The sequence below is a fragment of the Canis aureus genome, chromosome 32 (genome assembly GCF_053574225.1).
Source record: "Canis aureus isolate CA01 chromosome 32, VMU_Caureus_v.1.0, whole genome shotgun sequence".
In the NCBI taxonomy this organism is placed as follows: Eukaryota; Metazoa; Chordata; class Mammalia; order Carnivora; family Canidae; genus Canis; species Canis aureus.
The window spans coordinates 28,757,920-28,776,256 of record NC_135642.1 but is presented as its reverse complement, the minus strand read 5'-3'; the positions used below and the strand labels follow the sequence as shown (position 1 = coordinate 28,776,256).

Sequence of the window (18,337 nt, the reverse complement as noted above, 5' to 3'; positions counted from 1 at the left end):
AGATTACTGCCAGATTTTTTTAACACATTTGTTTTGACAAGAGTCAGAAGAAAGTTAAGGAAGGAGTTTCAGGTATAGAAGACCCATTTAAGGGTACACAGACTTAACACAAATGTACTAATGCACACTAAGGGAATGGAGCAAACAAAGATGCTGAGAAGGTAACTGTTAAAGCAAGGTCAAGGACACAAGAAGGGACAAGAGGTAGAGCATGAATAAAGGGACTGCAAAGGAAAAGAAGGAGTTAAAAGACCAAGAGTAAGGAAAGAAGGATATAAAAGTTTTCATGGAAGGGTTGGAAGTTATGAATGTTTGAAAACCTCCACTTACTTTTTATTTATTATTATTTTTAATAACTTTTATTTATTTATGATAGTCACACACAGAGAGAGAGAGAGACAGGCAGAGACATAGAGGGAGAAGCAGGCTCCATGCACCGGGAGTCCGACGTGGGATTCGATCCCGGGTCTCCAGGATTGTGCCCTGGGCCAAAGGCAGGCACTAAACCGCTGCGCCACCCAGGGATCCCTCCACTTACTTTTTAATTTATTTTTCCCTGGAGGAATCAAAGTCTTGAGGAAAATGAGGGAATTTTGGAATAGCCACTAAGGGGAAGGAAAGGGAATTAACTGAGATACATCACACTATGGTAACTTATTATCAAAAGTCCAAGATCAGATACCATAAACTCACAAGGCACCAATATGCTTGGTTCTGATACCATAAACTCACAAGGCACCAATATGCTTGGTTCTGTAATTTTCATGAGGCCCATCTAAAAACCTAGAGAGGAGTGAAGCTTGATGGCTTGAGTGATTCAAGGTTGGAAATACGCAAGAAGGTACAAAGTAAGGACAGGATACGAAAAAATTAGGAGACTGATGTTCTATAGAGTCTTAGCAAGAAATGAAATCAGCAAAACTGAGTGCCCCTAATGTTGTGTGAGTATCTGCTTCTTTCAGTTTTATAGAGAGGAACAATTTGGCCTGGAACAGGGTTCTCCTACTCTAGAAAAACACAACACAGCCAAGTCTATCCCAAACATAGTCGTCAATATAGGTAATAGTATCATGAGAAAACCATTCAGATAATGAAGTCACTATATATATTAAATGTGAGTTCTAAGCGAACAAGAGACTTAAAAATATAAGAAAATAAAAGCTCTGAAAAAGTCTTGAAGTAAAGTTGGGACTGTGTCACATAAAATGTAGACAAGAATCAGAGTACATAAAGCTACCAGGAAAAAGGAGCGCATGAGAAGAGTTCAAATCTTTGACTCAAATATTATTAACTTTTTTTTTTTTTGAAAGTATTTAACTTCCAGATTCCTTCATTTCTGAAATGGGAAGAGTAATACAATGAGAAAGTTTATAAGGATTAAATGATAATATATAAAAATAACACATAAGACACTCAGTAGGGTACTCGGGAAAGAGCATACATCTGATAAATGAAATAAAAATTAGCACATTTCATTTCTGCTTACTTTTTTCCCCAAAGAATATAGTATTTAAAAGATATCTCTGGGAAAACTCCTTAGATTCTGGATTCTACTCTCAATTTTCCACAACAGCAAGACCTAATCCAGTCACAAGAAGATTTCCTAATCTGCTCAATGTAGGTTATAATGATACTGTTAGAATTAAATACAATACTATTAAAAGTGAAAAATGAAAGAAAGCATAAGGTGGTTTCATTATTAATGGTGATACACTCTATGAGCCACAGGGCCTACAACATCCCAGTCAGTAAATGGTTAGCAAGTTCTTATCTCTGTGCCTTTGTCCAGGTGTGAAAGAAGGGCAGCTTCATGCTCTTAAACAAGTGACAGGAACAAGAACCAGAGATATCACTGCTAACTGAAAGATAATAATCTGAGGTGAGAGCTGAAACACTTAAAACACAGGAGTATATCTTTGTGACTCTGGGTTTCTTTGATATGACACCAAAAGAAACAAAAAAAATTTGAGAAAATGGACATCATCAAACTTTTTAAAAAATACCCATCCTCATTTTCAATTCTTTTGGGGACATACCTAGGAGTGAGACTGTTGGTCATAGGCTAACTATGCTTTAAAGTTTTGAGGAACCGCCAATGTGTTTTTTATAAAGGCTGCAGCACTTTACATTCCCACCAGATGTTCATCAGGGTTCCAATTCCTCTACATTCTTGTCAATACTGGTTATTTTCTGATTTCCTGTTCTTTGGTTTTGGTTTGTTTTTCTGAATAACAGACAACCTGATGAGGATAAAGTGGTTCCACTGTGATTTTGATTTACATTCCTCTAATAACTAATGATGCTGTTTTCATGCATCTTTGTTAGAAAAATACCTATGCAAATTATTTGCCCATTTTTAAACTGGGGTGTCTTTTTATTGTTGAGCTGTGTAAGCTCTTTATATAGTTTGGATAATAGACCTTTACCAAATATATGATTTTCAAGTATTTTTCTCCCACTGTGTAGGCTTTTTCACTTTCTTGATAATGTCTTTTGATGTACAAAAGGTATAAATTTTGATGAAGTTCCATTTATCTATTTTTCTTCTGTTGCTCAGATCTTTAGCCATTTAATTCTCGCTGATCTCTTTCAGTTGAGCTATGATAACTGGGTAATATATAGCACACAAACTCAAATATGAAATTACAGTCTAATTATAAAGAGACTACTTTGTTCATATATGGTTTATTCTAAGAATATGTTCTTGCTAATATAGCTAAAATATTAAAAACAACACTTTTTCTAACAAGAGTAATGAAAAAGAGTCCTCTCCCACTTTATTACATACCTCCTAGAGAAGTACCAGTCATACTATTGCTTGTAAGAGTAGCTGAAGTCTCTGACACTGTGGAGGGTTGGCTACCAGTGACAGCTGAAGCAGTATCAGAGGCCTGCTCAGAGGTAGATGGATTTGAGTTGTTAATGGAAGTGCTTGTGGTTTGTGATTCCATTCTCGCAGAAGTGGTTGGTACTACAGTAGGTTCTAAAAAATACAAAATTTTACTTAGCATTCAAAATAAATTAGGTAATGGGTTATATTTTAACTCAAGGTAACATTTTTGTAATTATTAAAATAAAATTTAAAGATATGAACTCTCTAGTAAGCACAATATACAGTTTTTTTTTTTTAAAAAAAAAAGCTTTCCTAAAGGTAGCCTACACCATTAAGATGACATGCTACTAAAATATGATTACTGCATTAAAAAAAAAATTCAACACATATGCATATTCCAATAATTCAGGTGATTATCACAGTTCTTTTGGGTAACAATATATAAATTTCCTGATCTATCACAAATACGAAAATAAGAAAAGGAAAGTAAGGGATCCCTGGGTGGCGCAGCGGTTTGGTGCCTGCCTTTGGCCCAGGGCATGATCCTGGAGACCCCGGATCGAATCCCACATCGGGCTCCCTGCATGGAGCCTGCTTCTCCCTCTGCCTATGTCTCTGCCTCTCTCTCTCTCTGTGACTATCATGAATAAATAAATAAAATCTTTAAAAAAAAAAAAAAAAAAAAAAAAGAAAGTAAAAGTCCCTTTACTGGGGCAGCCCCGGTGGCTTAGCAGTTTAGCACTGCCTTCAGACCGGGATGTGATCTTGGAGACCTGGGATCAAGTCCTGAGTTGGGCTCCCTGCGTGGATCCTGCTTCTCCCTCTGCCTGTGTCTCTGTATCTGTCATGAATAAATAAATAAAATCTTAAAAAAAAAAAAAAAAGTCCCTTTACTATTTTCATACACATTATCACAGGCTGTCAGACCAGTATTACAAATTACCCTTTCTCTGGGACAGAATGGATTCTAGAGTCAGACTGCTTGGATAAGCAATTCTGATTTCAACAATGATACTACAATCATGGCTAAGTTACTTAACCACTCTGCATTTCCTCATCTGTAGAACTGGGAAAGTACAGAATTTTCTTTACACAATTATTGTTCGGATGAACTGAGGTCATACATATAAAGCACTCTGTATAATAGTTTACATATAGTAACCACTTAAACATTAGCTACGATTTTTTAAACTTTTAATCTTGGGCAGCCAGGGTGGCTCAGCGGTTTAGCACCACCTTCAGCCCAGGGTGTGATCCTGGAGATCCGGGATCGAGTCCCACATCGGGCTCCCTGCATGGAGCCTGCTTCTCCCCCTGACTGTGTCTCTGTCTCTGTCTCTCTCTCTCTGTCTCTCAGGAATAAATAAATAAATAAAATCTTAAAAAAAAACAACTTTTAATCTTTTTTACATGCCTTTTTGTATGTTTTCAAAAAATTTTTGCAAATATTAATATTTATCAGTGCTTTCTAATAAAAATTATAATTTCTGTAGAAAGTTAAAGAAATTTCAGGCATACCTTGATTTATATACGAGTTCTACTTTAGACTCTGATTGTAAAATAGTTGTTTAAAAAGTGAGACTAAGTCTGTCCAAAGCATAGTCATACTGATTAGATCAGAAAAGGGATTCATTCTCTTGGGATGCCTGGGTGGCTCAGTGGTTGAGCACCTGCCTTCGGCCCAAGGCACGATCCTGGAGGCCCCGTATCAGTCCCACATCAGGCTCCCTGCATGGAGCCTGCCTATGTCTCTGCTTCTCTTCTCTCTCTCTGTCTCTCATGAATAAATAAATAAAATCTTTATTGGGAAAAAAAAAGGGGGGGATTCTCTTAATGTCATACAGAATGAGAGGACAGGAACCCCCAGGTGGCTTAGCCGTTGAGCATCTGCCTTTGGCTCAGGTGTGATCCCAGGTCTGGGGAATCAAGTCCCATATCAGGCTTCCTGCAAGGAGCCTGCTTCTCCCTCTATGTCTCTGCCTCTCTCTGTCTCTCATGAATAAATAAATAAAATCTTAAAAAAAAAAAAAAAAAACGAGAGGACAAACTACTGTATACAATGCAGTGTGCTAAGCTGATTCCTGAAATACAAATAGTATCTGTTGATCTACATGGACACTGTACTTTGGATGCTTAAACAAATATATTTCCTTATACATAAAATGGGGAGGGAAGAACCTCTCTTTATTTGCAAATGGTATACTTGTTTCTGAACCTTAGCAGTATTGATATTTTGGGTTCGGTAATTCTTTGCTAGGGATGGGAGTCAGGGTAGGGGCATGGATGTCCTGTGCATTGTAGGATGTTAGCAGCATCCTGGGCCTCTACCCATTAGGTATCAGTAGTACTCTCCCCCAACTATAAAAACCAAAAATATCTATAGATATTTCCAAATGTCTTCAAGGGAACAAAACAGTCACCACTTAAGAACCACTAGTCTAATAATATAGTTAATGTTTTGGACTTATTTTTAATAAGATAGATGCTTTCCACTGAGAGAAACTAGTAGAGACAGGCATCTACTGATTGCTGGAATATTTACAACCTAGTAAAATGTTCTGGTTGAACTAATTCCAATGGTTTAAAAGACTACCCTACCACCTTTTCCTACTTAGTGGCTGGTAGAGGTCACAAGGGAAAACAGTTTAAAGTAGTAATCCCAAATTAATTAACTCTGAGGTATCTCTAATTAATCCCTAATATATTAATCACTGTCTTACAGATAATTTATAGCACTTCAAAATAAAACCTGAAACATAGTTGAATGAAATGCAGACAGTGGGAATAAATTATCTCTTCATAAACATCTTAATTCCAAAGTAGTGATATTCTGAAAGTCATGATCATCCAAGCTGCAAACAATCCATATAAGAGCTGACTGCACAAGGCCTGTAACTCTACGTACCTTATATATACTTTCTCCAACTTATAGCTAACAAATTCATATACAGCTCATCATCTTCCTTTAAGGAAATTATGAATGACCATTTCCTTCTAAGATGTAACTAGTACCTGAAGGTAATTCTCGATACGTAGGAAAATTCACATAGGTATTCACAGATTCATACATGCTGCCACTTTCCTTAATCTCTATTTTCCAACTTCTAGCTTTTTATACATGCTTGGATACAATTATAAGTCAAAAGAAAACAGTAAGGCTGAGCAGCACAAAAGGTACCAGTATTAGAGGATAACATAATATTAAAAGTAACTTTGCCCTTTTTTTTTTACATAGGCTCCACACTAGTCTGTAAAAATAGGGCTTGAACTCATGACAAGGAGTCTGAGACCTGAGCTGAGATCAAGTCATTTGCTTAACCAACTGAGCCATCCAGGCACCCCAAATTATGACATTTCAAATAACATACATTTACCATATAAATTCAAGTTATACTGCTTTTCTGTAACATTTTAAATGTGTCATTTCTCTTTTTCATAGCAAAGTTAAACTATGACAATAATATTATAAATGAAAGAAACAGGTAGGTCTGATGGTAGATCAAGCTACCACTTGTAAAAGTATTCTTTTTTCAGATATCTGGGTGAGTCAGTCAGTTAAGCATCTGCCTTTGGCTCAGGTCATGACCTTGAGGTCCTGAGATCAAGCCCAGCATCAGGCTCTCTGCTCAGTGGGGAGTCTGCCTCTCTCTCTCTCCCTCTGCTCCTATCCCCGTTCATGCTCTCTCTCTCTCAGATAAATCTTTTTTTTAAAAAAAGTACTTTCTCCCTAAGAAAATAACTACTGAGCAATGAAACAACAGAAAGAATTTTAGGCACAATTTACAAACAGGTTTTATATCAACTGAAACATAAGATTAGCATATCCAACAACTTTCCTGTAGTTTAATAATGTTACTAGAAAGTAGCAGTAGGGCTTTCATTTTTAGGAGTTTCTTTTTTTTTTTTTTTAAGATTTTATTTATTTATTCATGAGAGATACAGAGAGAGAGAGGCAGAGACATAGGTAGAGGGAGAAGCAGCCTCCTCACAGGGAGCTCAATGCAGGACTCGATCCTGGGACCCCAGGATCACGCTGCGAGCCAAAGGCAGATGTTCAACCACTGAGCCATCCAGGTACCCCATTTCTAGGTATTTCAAAGACATCTGATTTTATTAATTCTCTTCATAATTCTATACTGTTACTAATCCAACTTACCATCTTCATCAACAGTAAGGTCCACAACTTCTGCTGCATTTTGCCTCAAGGGTTGTATAACAGTAGAAATCCTACTGCGGTTCCGTGGCTCCTGTGGCCGACTTGTATGAGAATTTGAACCTTGGCTCCAATGAGATCTGGAGTGTCCAAGAGTTGAACGAGACCTTAAATGACATTAATATTAAATTAGTAAATATAAAAAAAGAACAAAAATTTTAGTTACTCAAGAAATCATAAGCCTTTCTTATAAAATACATTGTGAAGTTTCTTCTTCAAAGAAATAATGGCAATAGAATTAAAAATTGACTATCAAAGAAAAAAAAAATCACACCTAGTACAACGCCTGGCATTCAATAAAACGTACTGAATGAAATGTTCAACAACCAACTGACCTATGAATATGAGAAAGGATATTTCAGACAAATCACTGGCATAAAATACAGGTTTCTGTTTCAAGAATGCTGCTCTCTTGGGGCATCTGGGTGGCACAGTCTGTTAGGCATGTGACTCTTGGTTTTGGCTCAAGCCATGATTTCAGGGTTTTAAGACCGGGCCCTGAGTCAGGCTCCACATTCACCATGGAGTCTGCTTAAGACTCTTCCCCCTAGCAGTGCCTGGGCAGCTTGGTCAGTTAAGCATCTGATTTTGGTTCAGCTAAATCTCAGGGTCCTGGGATCGAGCCCTGTATCAGGCTCCACATTCTTCCTCTTTCCCCACTTGTACTCTCTCTCTCATATAAATAAAATCTTAAAAATAAAGACTCCTCTCCCTTTGCCCCTCCCCACCATGCACTCTCTCTTTTTAAATTAAATAAATAAATCTAAAAAAAAAAAAAAGAATGCTGTTCTCTTCTCAAAGTTATTTTGAATACAACCTGGGTTGTAATATGTATTTATATATTCTTTAATACCTAAAACTATTCACTATAAGCAAAGTAACAAAAATATCAACACCCTAAAGATTAAATAACACTCACATGATCTTCAATGTATAACTGAGATTGGATTTGCAAACCATCGTTTTGAGAGGCCTAAACAAAGATAAGCTCTTGGTATTGTTTTTTTTTTTTTTTTTTTTTTTTTTTAATTTTATTTATTTATGATAGTCACATAGAGAGAGAGAGAGAGGCAGAGACACAGACAGAGGGAGAAGCAGGCTCCACGCACCGGGAGCCCGACGTGGGATTCGATCCCGGGTCTCCAGGATCGCGCCCTGGGCCAAAGGCAGGCGCCAAACCGCTGCGCCACCCAGGGATCCCAAGCTCTTGGTATTGTCCTAAAAATGATTCAAAGCACCCAGAGATTTCCTGTAAGGATAGTTGCAGCTGGTTTATTAGTTTGGTAGTCATAAAAAATATCACTTGTTTGAGCCACCTTATGCTTTTAAAGCATGTAACCACAAACTCCCAACACCTAATACTTATGTCATCATCTTTTATTATGTGTGGGATGCTATATTGCAATAAATTATCTGCAGGTATTTATTTTATTAAAAATTTTTTTTAAGGATTCACTGTAATAATCTGAATGGAGGGTACAGAGGAACATTATATAGAATATGCAGTCCTAAGGATCCAGAAGAAAAATAACTGTTATAGAGAGGTGAGGCTTAGGGCACCTGGGTGGCTCAGTGGGTTAAGCATCTGCCTTTGGCTCAAGTCATGATCCCAGGGCCCAGGGATCAAGCCCCCTGTTAGGCTCCCTGGTTAATAAATAAATAAAATCTTTAAAAATATATCAAGAGAAAGGTGGGGCTTATGAAGTTGGTTTTTCCTCTTGCCCAAACTGAACATAAAACTGCTTAGAAGCATATTATGTAGGGGTGCCCGGCTGGCTCAGTTGGAAAAACATGCGACTCTCAATCTTGGGGTGGTGAGTTCGAGCTCCACATGAGGTGTAGAGATTACTAAAAAAAATTAACTTCAAGGATAAAAAAAAAAAAGCTTATTGTCAGAATGTATGAAAAGAGTGAACCAGGTCCATTAATATGCAGTTATTAGGGATGTGAGCTTAACCACTCAGAAAAGAACTAGGCTGAAAATGATCAACAATTGTAGAGCCTAAGAACTTAGAAAGAAGCTCAAATTCTAAAATGAAATTCTCAAGTAAATCGGGGTAAAAAGGTTCATTCCAGAGACACAGAAAAAAATAAAAACACTGCATTCCAGCAAGAATTGTGTAGATCAAGGCATGATGGTAAACAAATGTCTCAGGATGAAATGGTTTTGGTGAGGAGAGAGATCACTATTTAAAATTCTTGAGAAACTAAGAGTGTTTAGTGAGACTGAATAGTCTTATTATTTCTGGGAGGCTCTTAATAGCTGCAGAAAGTTCCAGGTCCACTTTGCAGTTTATGAAACCTTCAAGGATGTCATAACTCCAAATATTATACTGTATGAAGCACCAGTAAAAAACGTGATGTATGAGCAACAGTTTCACACAGGCCTTAGCTGTTCCTATGATTAGTAGCAACTGTCAAATCCTGAAACTAAAGGATCTAAAACACAGATGTATTCTCCCTTTTTGCTGAAAAGATTTTATTTTTAAGCAATTTCAACATCCAATGTGGAGCTCAAACCCACAACCCTGAGATCAAAGTCACAACACTCCACTCACTGAGCCAGCCAGGTGCCCCTGGATACATTCCCTCTTAGAGATGAAAAGCCAAGAGCCAGCCAAACAGTGACAAAAGTTAATATCCCCTGTAACAATAAGGAAAATAAATATAGGTCATGAGCACTGTGTGTTATGTCCAAGATCACTATCCATTACTATGGTAAATGAATCTGCTTGAACATTAAGCACCTCCCTGACAAAAAAGATCTCCTGTTCTACTAAGACAGATCTTTCATTTCAGCAATCATTATTGCTCATAAAAACTGAGTCAGTCTTGTACCAAGCACTATGCACAGTCACAGGGTAACTGTGGCACCTACCATGGAGTATCAATTTCCTCAGAGCCTAGGAAAATCATTTAAAATTTATTTTTTTAAAGTATTTTTTTAAGATTTTATTTATTTATTCTTGAGAGACAGAGAGAGAGAGAGAGAGAGAGAGGCAGAGACACAGGCAGAGGGAGGAGCAGGCTCCATGTAGGGAGCCCAACATGGGACTTGATCCCAGGTCTCCAGAATCACATCCCGGGCTGCCCCTAAAATTTAAAACAGATACATCACGGAGTGTTCTCTTCCATGCCACTACAAATTGCACTCCAATGGGAAAGTACAAATGGAGAAGCACATACTAGGTATGTTTATAACACGCTTCCAAAAAAATTTTTTTAAAATAAATAACACAAATTAAAACACAATGAGTAAATGTATTTCTAAATTCATTTCAACACAAAAATTAAGGTTCATCCATGGATTAGTTTGGTATACCAGATGGAATAAAGGAATACATCATTGCTTCTCTCACCAATATTTGTAATCATGTAAAGCACAAGATGAATACTGTTAGGGGCTTTTTTCCCATCCTTTCTTTCTTTTTTTTTGGTCCCAAGAGGTCAATCTGTTAGGGATTCCCCCCCCCCCATTCTTCCCCTCCCCCCATAAAAAGGCAATCTCATTTCCAGTTATTTATCAAAAGAAATGTCAATTTTTCATTCATTTTTTAGTATAGGGCTTAGATGAAATTACTGAGTGAAGGTCAATAAAATTGCAAAAATATGTTACATAGTAGGTTGCCCTACTATAATAGCAAAAACTTTGCTGGTATTGAGATCTTTTTTTTTTTCCGTTAAATTTTTTTTTATTTATTCATTTGAGAGTGAGCCAGCTAAAGCACAAGGGGGTGGGGGGCTAAGGGAGAGGGAGAGGGAGAGGGAGAGGGAGAGGGAGAGGGAGAGGGAGAAGCAGACTCTTTGCTGAGTGGGAAGCCCAAAGCAAGGCCCAATCCCAGGACTTCGGGATCATGACCTTAACTGAAAGGCAAATATTTAGCTGAATGAGTCACCCAGGCGCCCCTCAACGAGATCTTGAAACAGATTATAACAACAAAAAAATACTTCAACATCAATATTAATATTTTCAACACTTTTTAATACCATCCAAAATTTATTTATATATATATATATTTTTTTAATTTTTATTTATTTATGATAGTCACAGAGAGAGAGAGAGAGAGAGAGAGATGCAGAGACATAGGCAGGGGGAGAAGCAGGCTCCATGCACCGGGAGCCCGACGTGGGATTTGATCCCGGGTCTCCAGGATCGCGCCCTGGGCCAAAGGCAGACGCCAAACCACTGCGCCACCCAGGGATCCCCAAAATTTATATTTTATTCACATCTAAATTTCAAAGAAGTTCATGAACTTTCTGAATCATACAACAAAATTCTGTAAAGCACTAAGTAAAATTACTGTTTATCTACAGCAATAACTCTTAACTCTCACTGTATACTTGCAGTGCTTAAAAAATACCAAGCCCCAAGATTCTGGTTTTGCTCATCTGGGATATGATCCAGGGAACAATTTTATCTACTGTATAATCTTCCCAGGTGAGTCTAATGCAACCTGGTTTGAAAACCACTAATGTATGTGCTCAAATGAGGTATCAAAAAAAAAAAAAAAGTAAAAGAGGGATGCCTAGGTGGCTCAGTGGTTGAACATCTATCTGGCCTTTGGCTCAAGGCATGATCCTGAGAGTCCAGGATCAAGTCCCACACTGGGCTCCCTGCAGGGAAGCCTGCTTCTCCCTCTGCCTCTCTATGTCTTTAATGAATAAATAAATAAAATCTTTTAAAAAAAGAAAGATAAAAGAATGCAAATATCTGCAGCACAAGTATGTTTAAATATTTATATTTAAAACTTCACATATACAACTAGGAATTAGAATCATACCGATAGCTTTCTCCAACTGTTACAATCTCCACCTCACTGTCAGTTGAGGTAACATTAATTTCTTCATTGGCAGTGACTTGGGGAGTGGAGGAAGCTTCTATCACCACAACATCTTCATCAATACTTCCTGGAAATAGAAAGGAAAAACATTTTAAACTAACTGACAAAAAAAACTTTTTACTTTGAAGGCTGTGAAATTCATTATAAAAGTAAAAATCTTACCTGTCGAAAGTTCTTTCAAAAACAGGGCTAAACACACATAGTGAAAAGAGTACTTACTTTCTTAATCTGTCTTCATGTTTATTTCCTCAAAAATCATAAGATTTTTGTTTGTTCTTTACAACATACAGTGGTCTCTATATCAATTTGTATGGTCTTATACAGAATTATTAATCCTGTAGTATCTAAAGGTACCAAAATCTTATATATTTATATTCCATAATAAGTCTTTAATATCTAAAATAAAGATATTACATATGCTGTATGTTTTACTTAAAATAGCTTAGGGTTTTTGTTGTTAAACAAGATATGGTATTCTTTTTAAAAATATAGTTTTTTGTTTTAAGCTATGAAATCTGTCATGTTTTGTATATTTTATTTTTTTTTTTAAGATTTTATTTATTTATTCATGAGAGACACAGAGAGAGGCAGAGAGACAGGCAGAGGGAGAAGCAGGCTCCCTGCAGGAGCCCGATGAGGGACTCAATCCCAGAACCCCAGGATCACGACCTGAGCCAACGGCAGACATCCAACCACTGAGCCACCCAGGCGCCCCAGTTCCTTTCTAAATTATTCTAAGTTTGGAAAGGGCATCCTTATTTGGAAGACAGATACATATATTTAGTTCAATGTGTTTCCTTAATTATTTACTTCATGGAGAAAAATTTTTGTTTATGGAATTAGGTAAGATTATAAATAGAATCTGGCCCTGTCTCTACATGACTAGCTATTCCCAAACCATTTACTGAAAAATCCTTTCTGTGACCCATTAAATTTTGATAACTCTCTTAAGTATCACTGAATGTTTTAGGTTATATTTTAATGCCATCACTTCATCCCCTTTGACAAGAATTCTTATATCAGGATAATTCTATTTTCTTAAACAGCTTCTCTGAGGTGTAACTTTCATAGTTTAAAATTCACATTTTGTCTTGAGAAGGTATTGTACACCCATGCTCTTAGCCAATAGGTGAAAACAACACAAATGTCCATCAAAGGATGGGAAAACAAAATATTGTATATTCATACAATATTATTCAGCCTTTAAAAGGAAAGAACTCCTGTCACATGGACCAACATGAACAAATCTTCAGGACATTATGCTAGAAGTAAAATAAGCCAGTCATATTAAAATACTATATATGATTCCACTTACATGTGGCTCTAAAGCAGTCAAATTCATAAACAAAATAGAGTGGTGGCTACTAGGGCTGAGGGGAGAGGGAAAAAGGAATTATTTGATGAGTATAGAGTTTCAAACTGCAAGAGGAAAAAGTTCTGAAGATCTATTTCACAACAATGTGGATATACTTAATACTACTAAAATATACACTAAAATGGCTAAATAAGATGGTTAAAAAAAGTCATATTCCATTTCTTCTCTTGCTGTATTTTTCACAAATCAGGTACTAAATAAATGTCTTTTTAATCTTTTTAAAAACATTCTTCTCTGTCCATTACTATTAGAAGTCTGCCAAGAACTTACAAGTCATGTTTTTGATAAGAATTTTCCCACATGAATACCAAGAGCCAAATATTTCATCCATTTTAAGTGCACATTTCACTAGTTTTAGTAAGTTTACAGAATACAACTATCATCTCAATCCAATTTTAGAACATTTCCAACACCCTCACAAGATTGTGTGCCCTGTTTCAGTCAGCCCTCAACCCTCCACACATTCCTACACTTCTACAACTGACCTGTGTTTTGTCATTACGGATTGATTGGTTTGTATTTTCTAGAGTTCTATATAAATATAGAATTATACATTACTTATACTTTTGTGTCTCGCCTTTTTCATTCAGTGAAATACTCATTCATGATATTTATTTAACTGTATCAATAATTCACTCTTTTTTATTATTGAGTGATATCCTACCATATGAATATATCACAATTTGTTTATCCTTATTTCTGTCAATGGACGTCTGGATTTTTCTCATTTTCAGCTAGTATGAATAAAGCTGCTATGAACATTAATCTGCTTCAGTTTTTCTCTCTCCCTCTCCCTCTGTCCCCCCAGGAGAAAATCTCCAGCCAACTTACCACTGAGCGAGGAGCCCGACTCAGGGCTCGATCTCACAACCCTGAGGATCATGACCTGAGCCAATATCAAGAGTCAGATGTTCAACCAACTGAACCACCCAGGCTCCCCAACTTTTCATTTTCTTAATGCTGTCTTCTGAAGCATAAAAGTCTTTAATTTTGATGAAATCCAAATTAGCAATTTCTCTTATGCATGATGCTTTTGGTGACATATTTAAAATATCTCTGCCTAACAGAAAGTCACTGAAAATTTTTCCTATGTTTCTTCTAGAAGTTGTATAGTTTAGCTCTTACATTTAGGTCTATGTTAATTTTTGTGTCTAACATGACATAAAAGATTAAGTTGGGCAGCCCCGGTGGCGCAGCGGTTTAGCGCTGCCTGCAGCCCGGGGTTTGATCCTGGGGACCCTGGATCGAGTCCCACATCAGGCTCTCTGCATGGAGCTTGCTTCTCCCTCTGCCTGTGCCTGTGCCTGTGCCTCTCTCTCTCTCTCTGTGTGTGTCTCTATGAATAAATAAATAAAATCATTAAAAAAAAAAAAGATTAAGTTAATCTCTTTTGCATGTGGATCTACAACTGTCCCAGCAACATTTGTTGTAAAGACTAGAATAATTCTATTTTGATATCTAGTAGATTCAGGTTTTCCTAATTCTTAGGATTACAAAATTAAGGGAAAAGGAAAATTCTTGAGATTTGAAATGAACCGGCATTAAGCAACACTAATGAAGTCCGGACATCTTTAATAATATATATGTTTTCTCATCTAAGAATATATTTTGCGATCTACCAGTATTATCTTTTATAAATCTCTAGAAAACTTGTAGGTTTGGTCTGATTATAAATGCTAATAAAAGGGGCACGTGGGTGGCTCAGTTGGTTAAGCATCTGCCTTCAGCTCAGGTTGTGATCTCAAGGTCATGGGATTGAGTCCCACATCAGGCTCCCTGCTTACTGGGAAGTCTGTTTCTCCCTCTCCTTCTGCCACCCCCCGCCCCCCCGCGCTGGTGCACACTCTCTCTCTCTCTCAAATAAATAAAAAAAAATTTTTAAATAAATAAATGCTAATAAAGCTATATAATTTTCTTAATAGACATCAAATATACTCCTATTAAGATTATTCTTAGAGACTTTATTCTCTTTGTTGCTCTTACAAATGAGATCCATTTATTCTTATTATCTCCTAGTATGTATGTCATTGATATTGTATATTCATTTTTATCCACCCCTGACTGAACTCTTGTTTACCACAATGACAACAATGATTCAACTTTCCTGTCACAACGGAGTTTATGCAATCTATTCCTTTACCCAAAGTGCCATTCCTTGGAAATTTCAAATTTCATCTCTAATACATCTATACGTCATCAAACGTGCACTATTTCAAAAGCTGGGTAGTATCTGGAGGAGATATAAGCCCATGACAAAGATCTATGATGTACTCTCTGATACTTCAAAGAGGAGAAGAGAGCAGGCACTGGCAAATCAGTGTCAATGAAAGATGATCTGATTTGGAGAAAGTTATTTCTGAAGTAGTTTCTAAGTTCTAAAAACTACACACACACAGACATATTGAAGTAAAATGTATTTTTAACAGCCTAAATATATCTTATAGGCAGAGAAAAAATAGCACTTGAGTGTCTATTTAAAATAATATCCTAGATTCCATTTCCAAATTACTTTTCCAATTCTTCCTCCATAATCATGCACATGATGCAGCTGAAGGCAGAAATACAAAAGAAATTGTATATTGAAAACTAAAAGCATTATACATAGAAATAAAACATGGATTTTTAAAATACTTTTCTTATTTTAACCCATCAACTGGACATTACCATTCTACATGAGAAAAAGCTACACCTGCATATAAACTTTTATTAGTGATTTCTCTCTATATATTGTGTACATGAAATTTCCTTAAAGTCTGTAAAAAAAAAAAAAAAACCAAACATTATAAACATCTTATAAAACAATCAAGTCTAACATAAATGTAACCTTCTGAAGTTCCACTGATAAGTGATAAAAAGCTAGGTTTTCTAATGTATTAAAATTCAACTTACATAATTTTTTATGACTACGGATTGTGTAACTAAAGGTTATATAAGTAACTGATACACTTACTCTATTGCTTAAGTATCATTTTTCTAAAAAGGAACTTTATAAGCATAACTTGATACAGTTAATACCTGTAACTAAATAATAATCACAACAGGCATGATATGGGCATCTGTAACCTAGTGTTTTTTCTGGAATGACAATTATTTAAAACAAAATTTAAAGGAAACATTCCTAAAAGTATGAAGTTAAACCTCAATACTACTGAAAATCAGGAGAATAGGTCATTTCTTACTGGACTAATTTTATTTTTACACACTCTCTTACATTTAGAAATATTAAAGGATAAGTAACGTGAGTATAGCCAAAACATTAGAATGGTAGGACCCTAGGTGATTTTAACTATTTCTTTTAAGATACCTATGCTGTTTGTACCTTTTAGAACATCATGAGGAAAAGGGAAAAAAAAATGATGAAAAAGGAACTTTACAAGCATGAGAAATAACAGGTAACAGCCTGGAAAGAATTAGGTACTTTAATACAGATCACAGAAATAATGGCTTCTCTGACAGAATTCTTCATGAGCTCAACAACCACTTCTATTCCCTAATAAGAGATCACAGATTCTCTTGGCAGCATCTGTAAGATATATCAGACACTACAATCATAGATTACCTTGGTCCCTCTTTGTTAAGTCTGGCATGATGCTAATAATGAAAACAGCTTCTAATTCATAGGCATATACTTTGTGTCATATGCAATATTTTGTGTGTCTAACTCCATCAAGAAACTGACACTTAAGGATCCCTGGGTGGCGCAGCGGTTTGGCTGCGTCGGGCTCCCGGTGCCTGGAGCCTGCTTCTCCCTCTGCCTGTGTCTCTGCCTCTCTCTCTCTCTCTCTCTCTCTGTATAACTATCATAAAAAAAAAAAATTTAAAAAATTAAAAAAAAAAAAGAAACGGACACTTAGCAAATTTAAATGACTTGTCATATAGTAAGCAATTCTCTCTAAATTCAAACCTAATTTTAATTCTAAAGTTCATACTCTTTACATAAACTATATCAGAGTGCCGTTAAGTACCCAACATGTTGGTGCTAGTTACTATCAAAAGCAGAATCTTCCTGCTACCAGCTGCTTTTGCTACTGCTCTTGTCTTTTGCAGTAACTAACTTATTGAAGTTGTAGCAGCTCTGACTCGTCTTTAGGATTCTTCTGTTGGGTATCTATCCAACTGAAATAAAAATATATATATCTGCAAAGATTTGTATTTAAATGTTCACAGTAGCATTATTAACAAGAGCCAAATACTGGAAACAATTCAATGTCAATCACTGACAAATGGGTAAACAAAATGTGGTATATCCATATAATGAAATACTATAAAAGAACTAAATAGTAAACAGACACTAATTACTGATACCTGCATGGATGAACCTCAAAAACTTAATGTAAACTTAATGAAAAAAGCCAGACACAAAAGATCACACATATATTATATTTAAATGAAATGTCCAAAGAGGGGGGCGGGGAACCTGTCCAGAAAAGGCAAATCCTTAGAGACAGCAATAGATTAGGTTGTGGGGGACTGAGGGTTAGGATGGGGATTAAACTACAAATAAGCAGGAGATATCTCTTGGGATTAATGGAAATGTTCTAAAACTGTATTGTGGTAATGGCTGTACAACTCTAAGTTTACTAAAAATCACTGAATCATACACTTAAAATGAACTTTATGGTAGGTAAATTATACCTCAATGAAGCTGTTTTCTTTAAAAAAAAAAAAAAAAAAAAAGCTGTAACATATAAAACATTCCCTGCCAGATATAAAACTAGACTTCAACAAATGAAAAGACATACCATATTCTGGAAAAGGAACGCCCAACAACATACTAAATATGTCAGGTACCGTAATTTAGCAACAAATATAATCCCAATATGAATACCATTCTCCCCACTACCACTATCCTCAGATTAACAAGCTGACTGTAACTTCACTTAGAAAAACAGGCAAAAATAACAAAAAAATATAAAAGTGTATAATTATACAGTGTACTTTTAGTGTATGCATAGACAGATCAATGGAACATAATGAAAACTCCATAAAAAAGTCCAAATGCCTACGGAAACTTAACATAAGATGGCATCTCAAGTTAATAGGAAAAAAAATTAATGATTTGTTTTGGGACAATT

General features: G+C 36.1%; 1 protein-coding gene across 9 annotated transcripts in view; it reads right to left on the bottom strand.

Annotated features, from left to right (window-relative positions):
- Window positions 1-18,337, bottom strand: part of RNF111 (ring finger protein 111) — a 95,018-nt gene that overhangs the window by 26,321 nt on the left and 50,360 nt on the right. For all 9 annotated transcript variants that reach the window (XM_077881280.1, XM_077881282.1, XM_077881281.1 and 6 more), the window contains 3 exons: window positions 11,828-11,954; window positions 6,990-7,153; window positions 2,789-2,983 (listed from right to left, as the gene is read on the bottom strand). In XM_077881280.1, coding sequence (XP_077737406.1) covers window positions 2,789-2,983; window positions 6,990-7,153; window positions 11,828-11,954 — 486 coding nt within the window. The remainder of the gene's footprint in view (window positions 1-2,788; window positions 2,984-6,989; window positions 7,154-11,827; window positions 11,955-18,337) is intronic.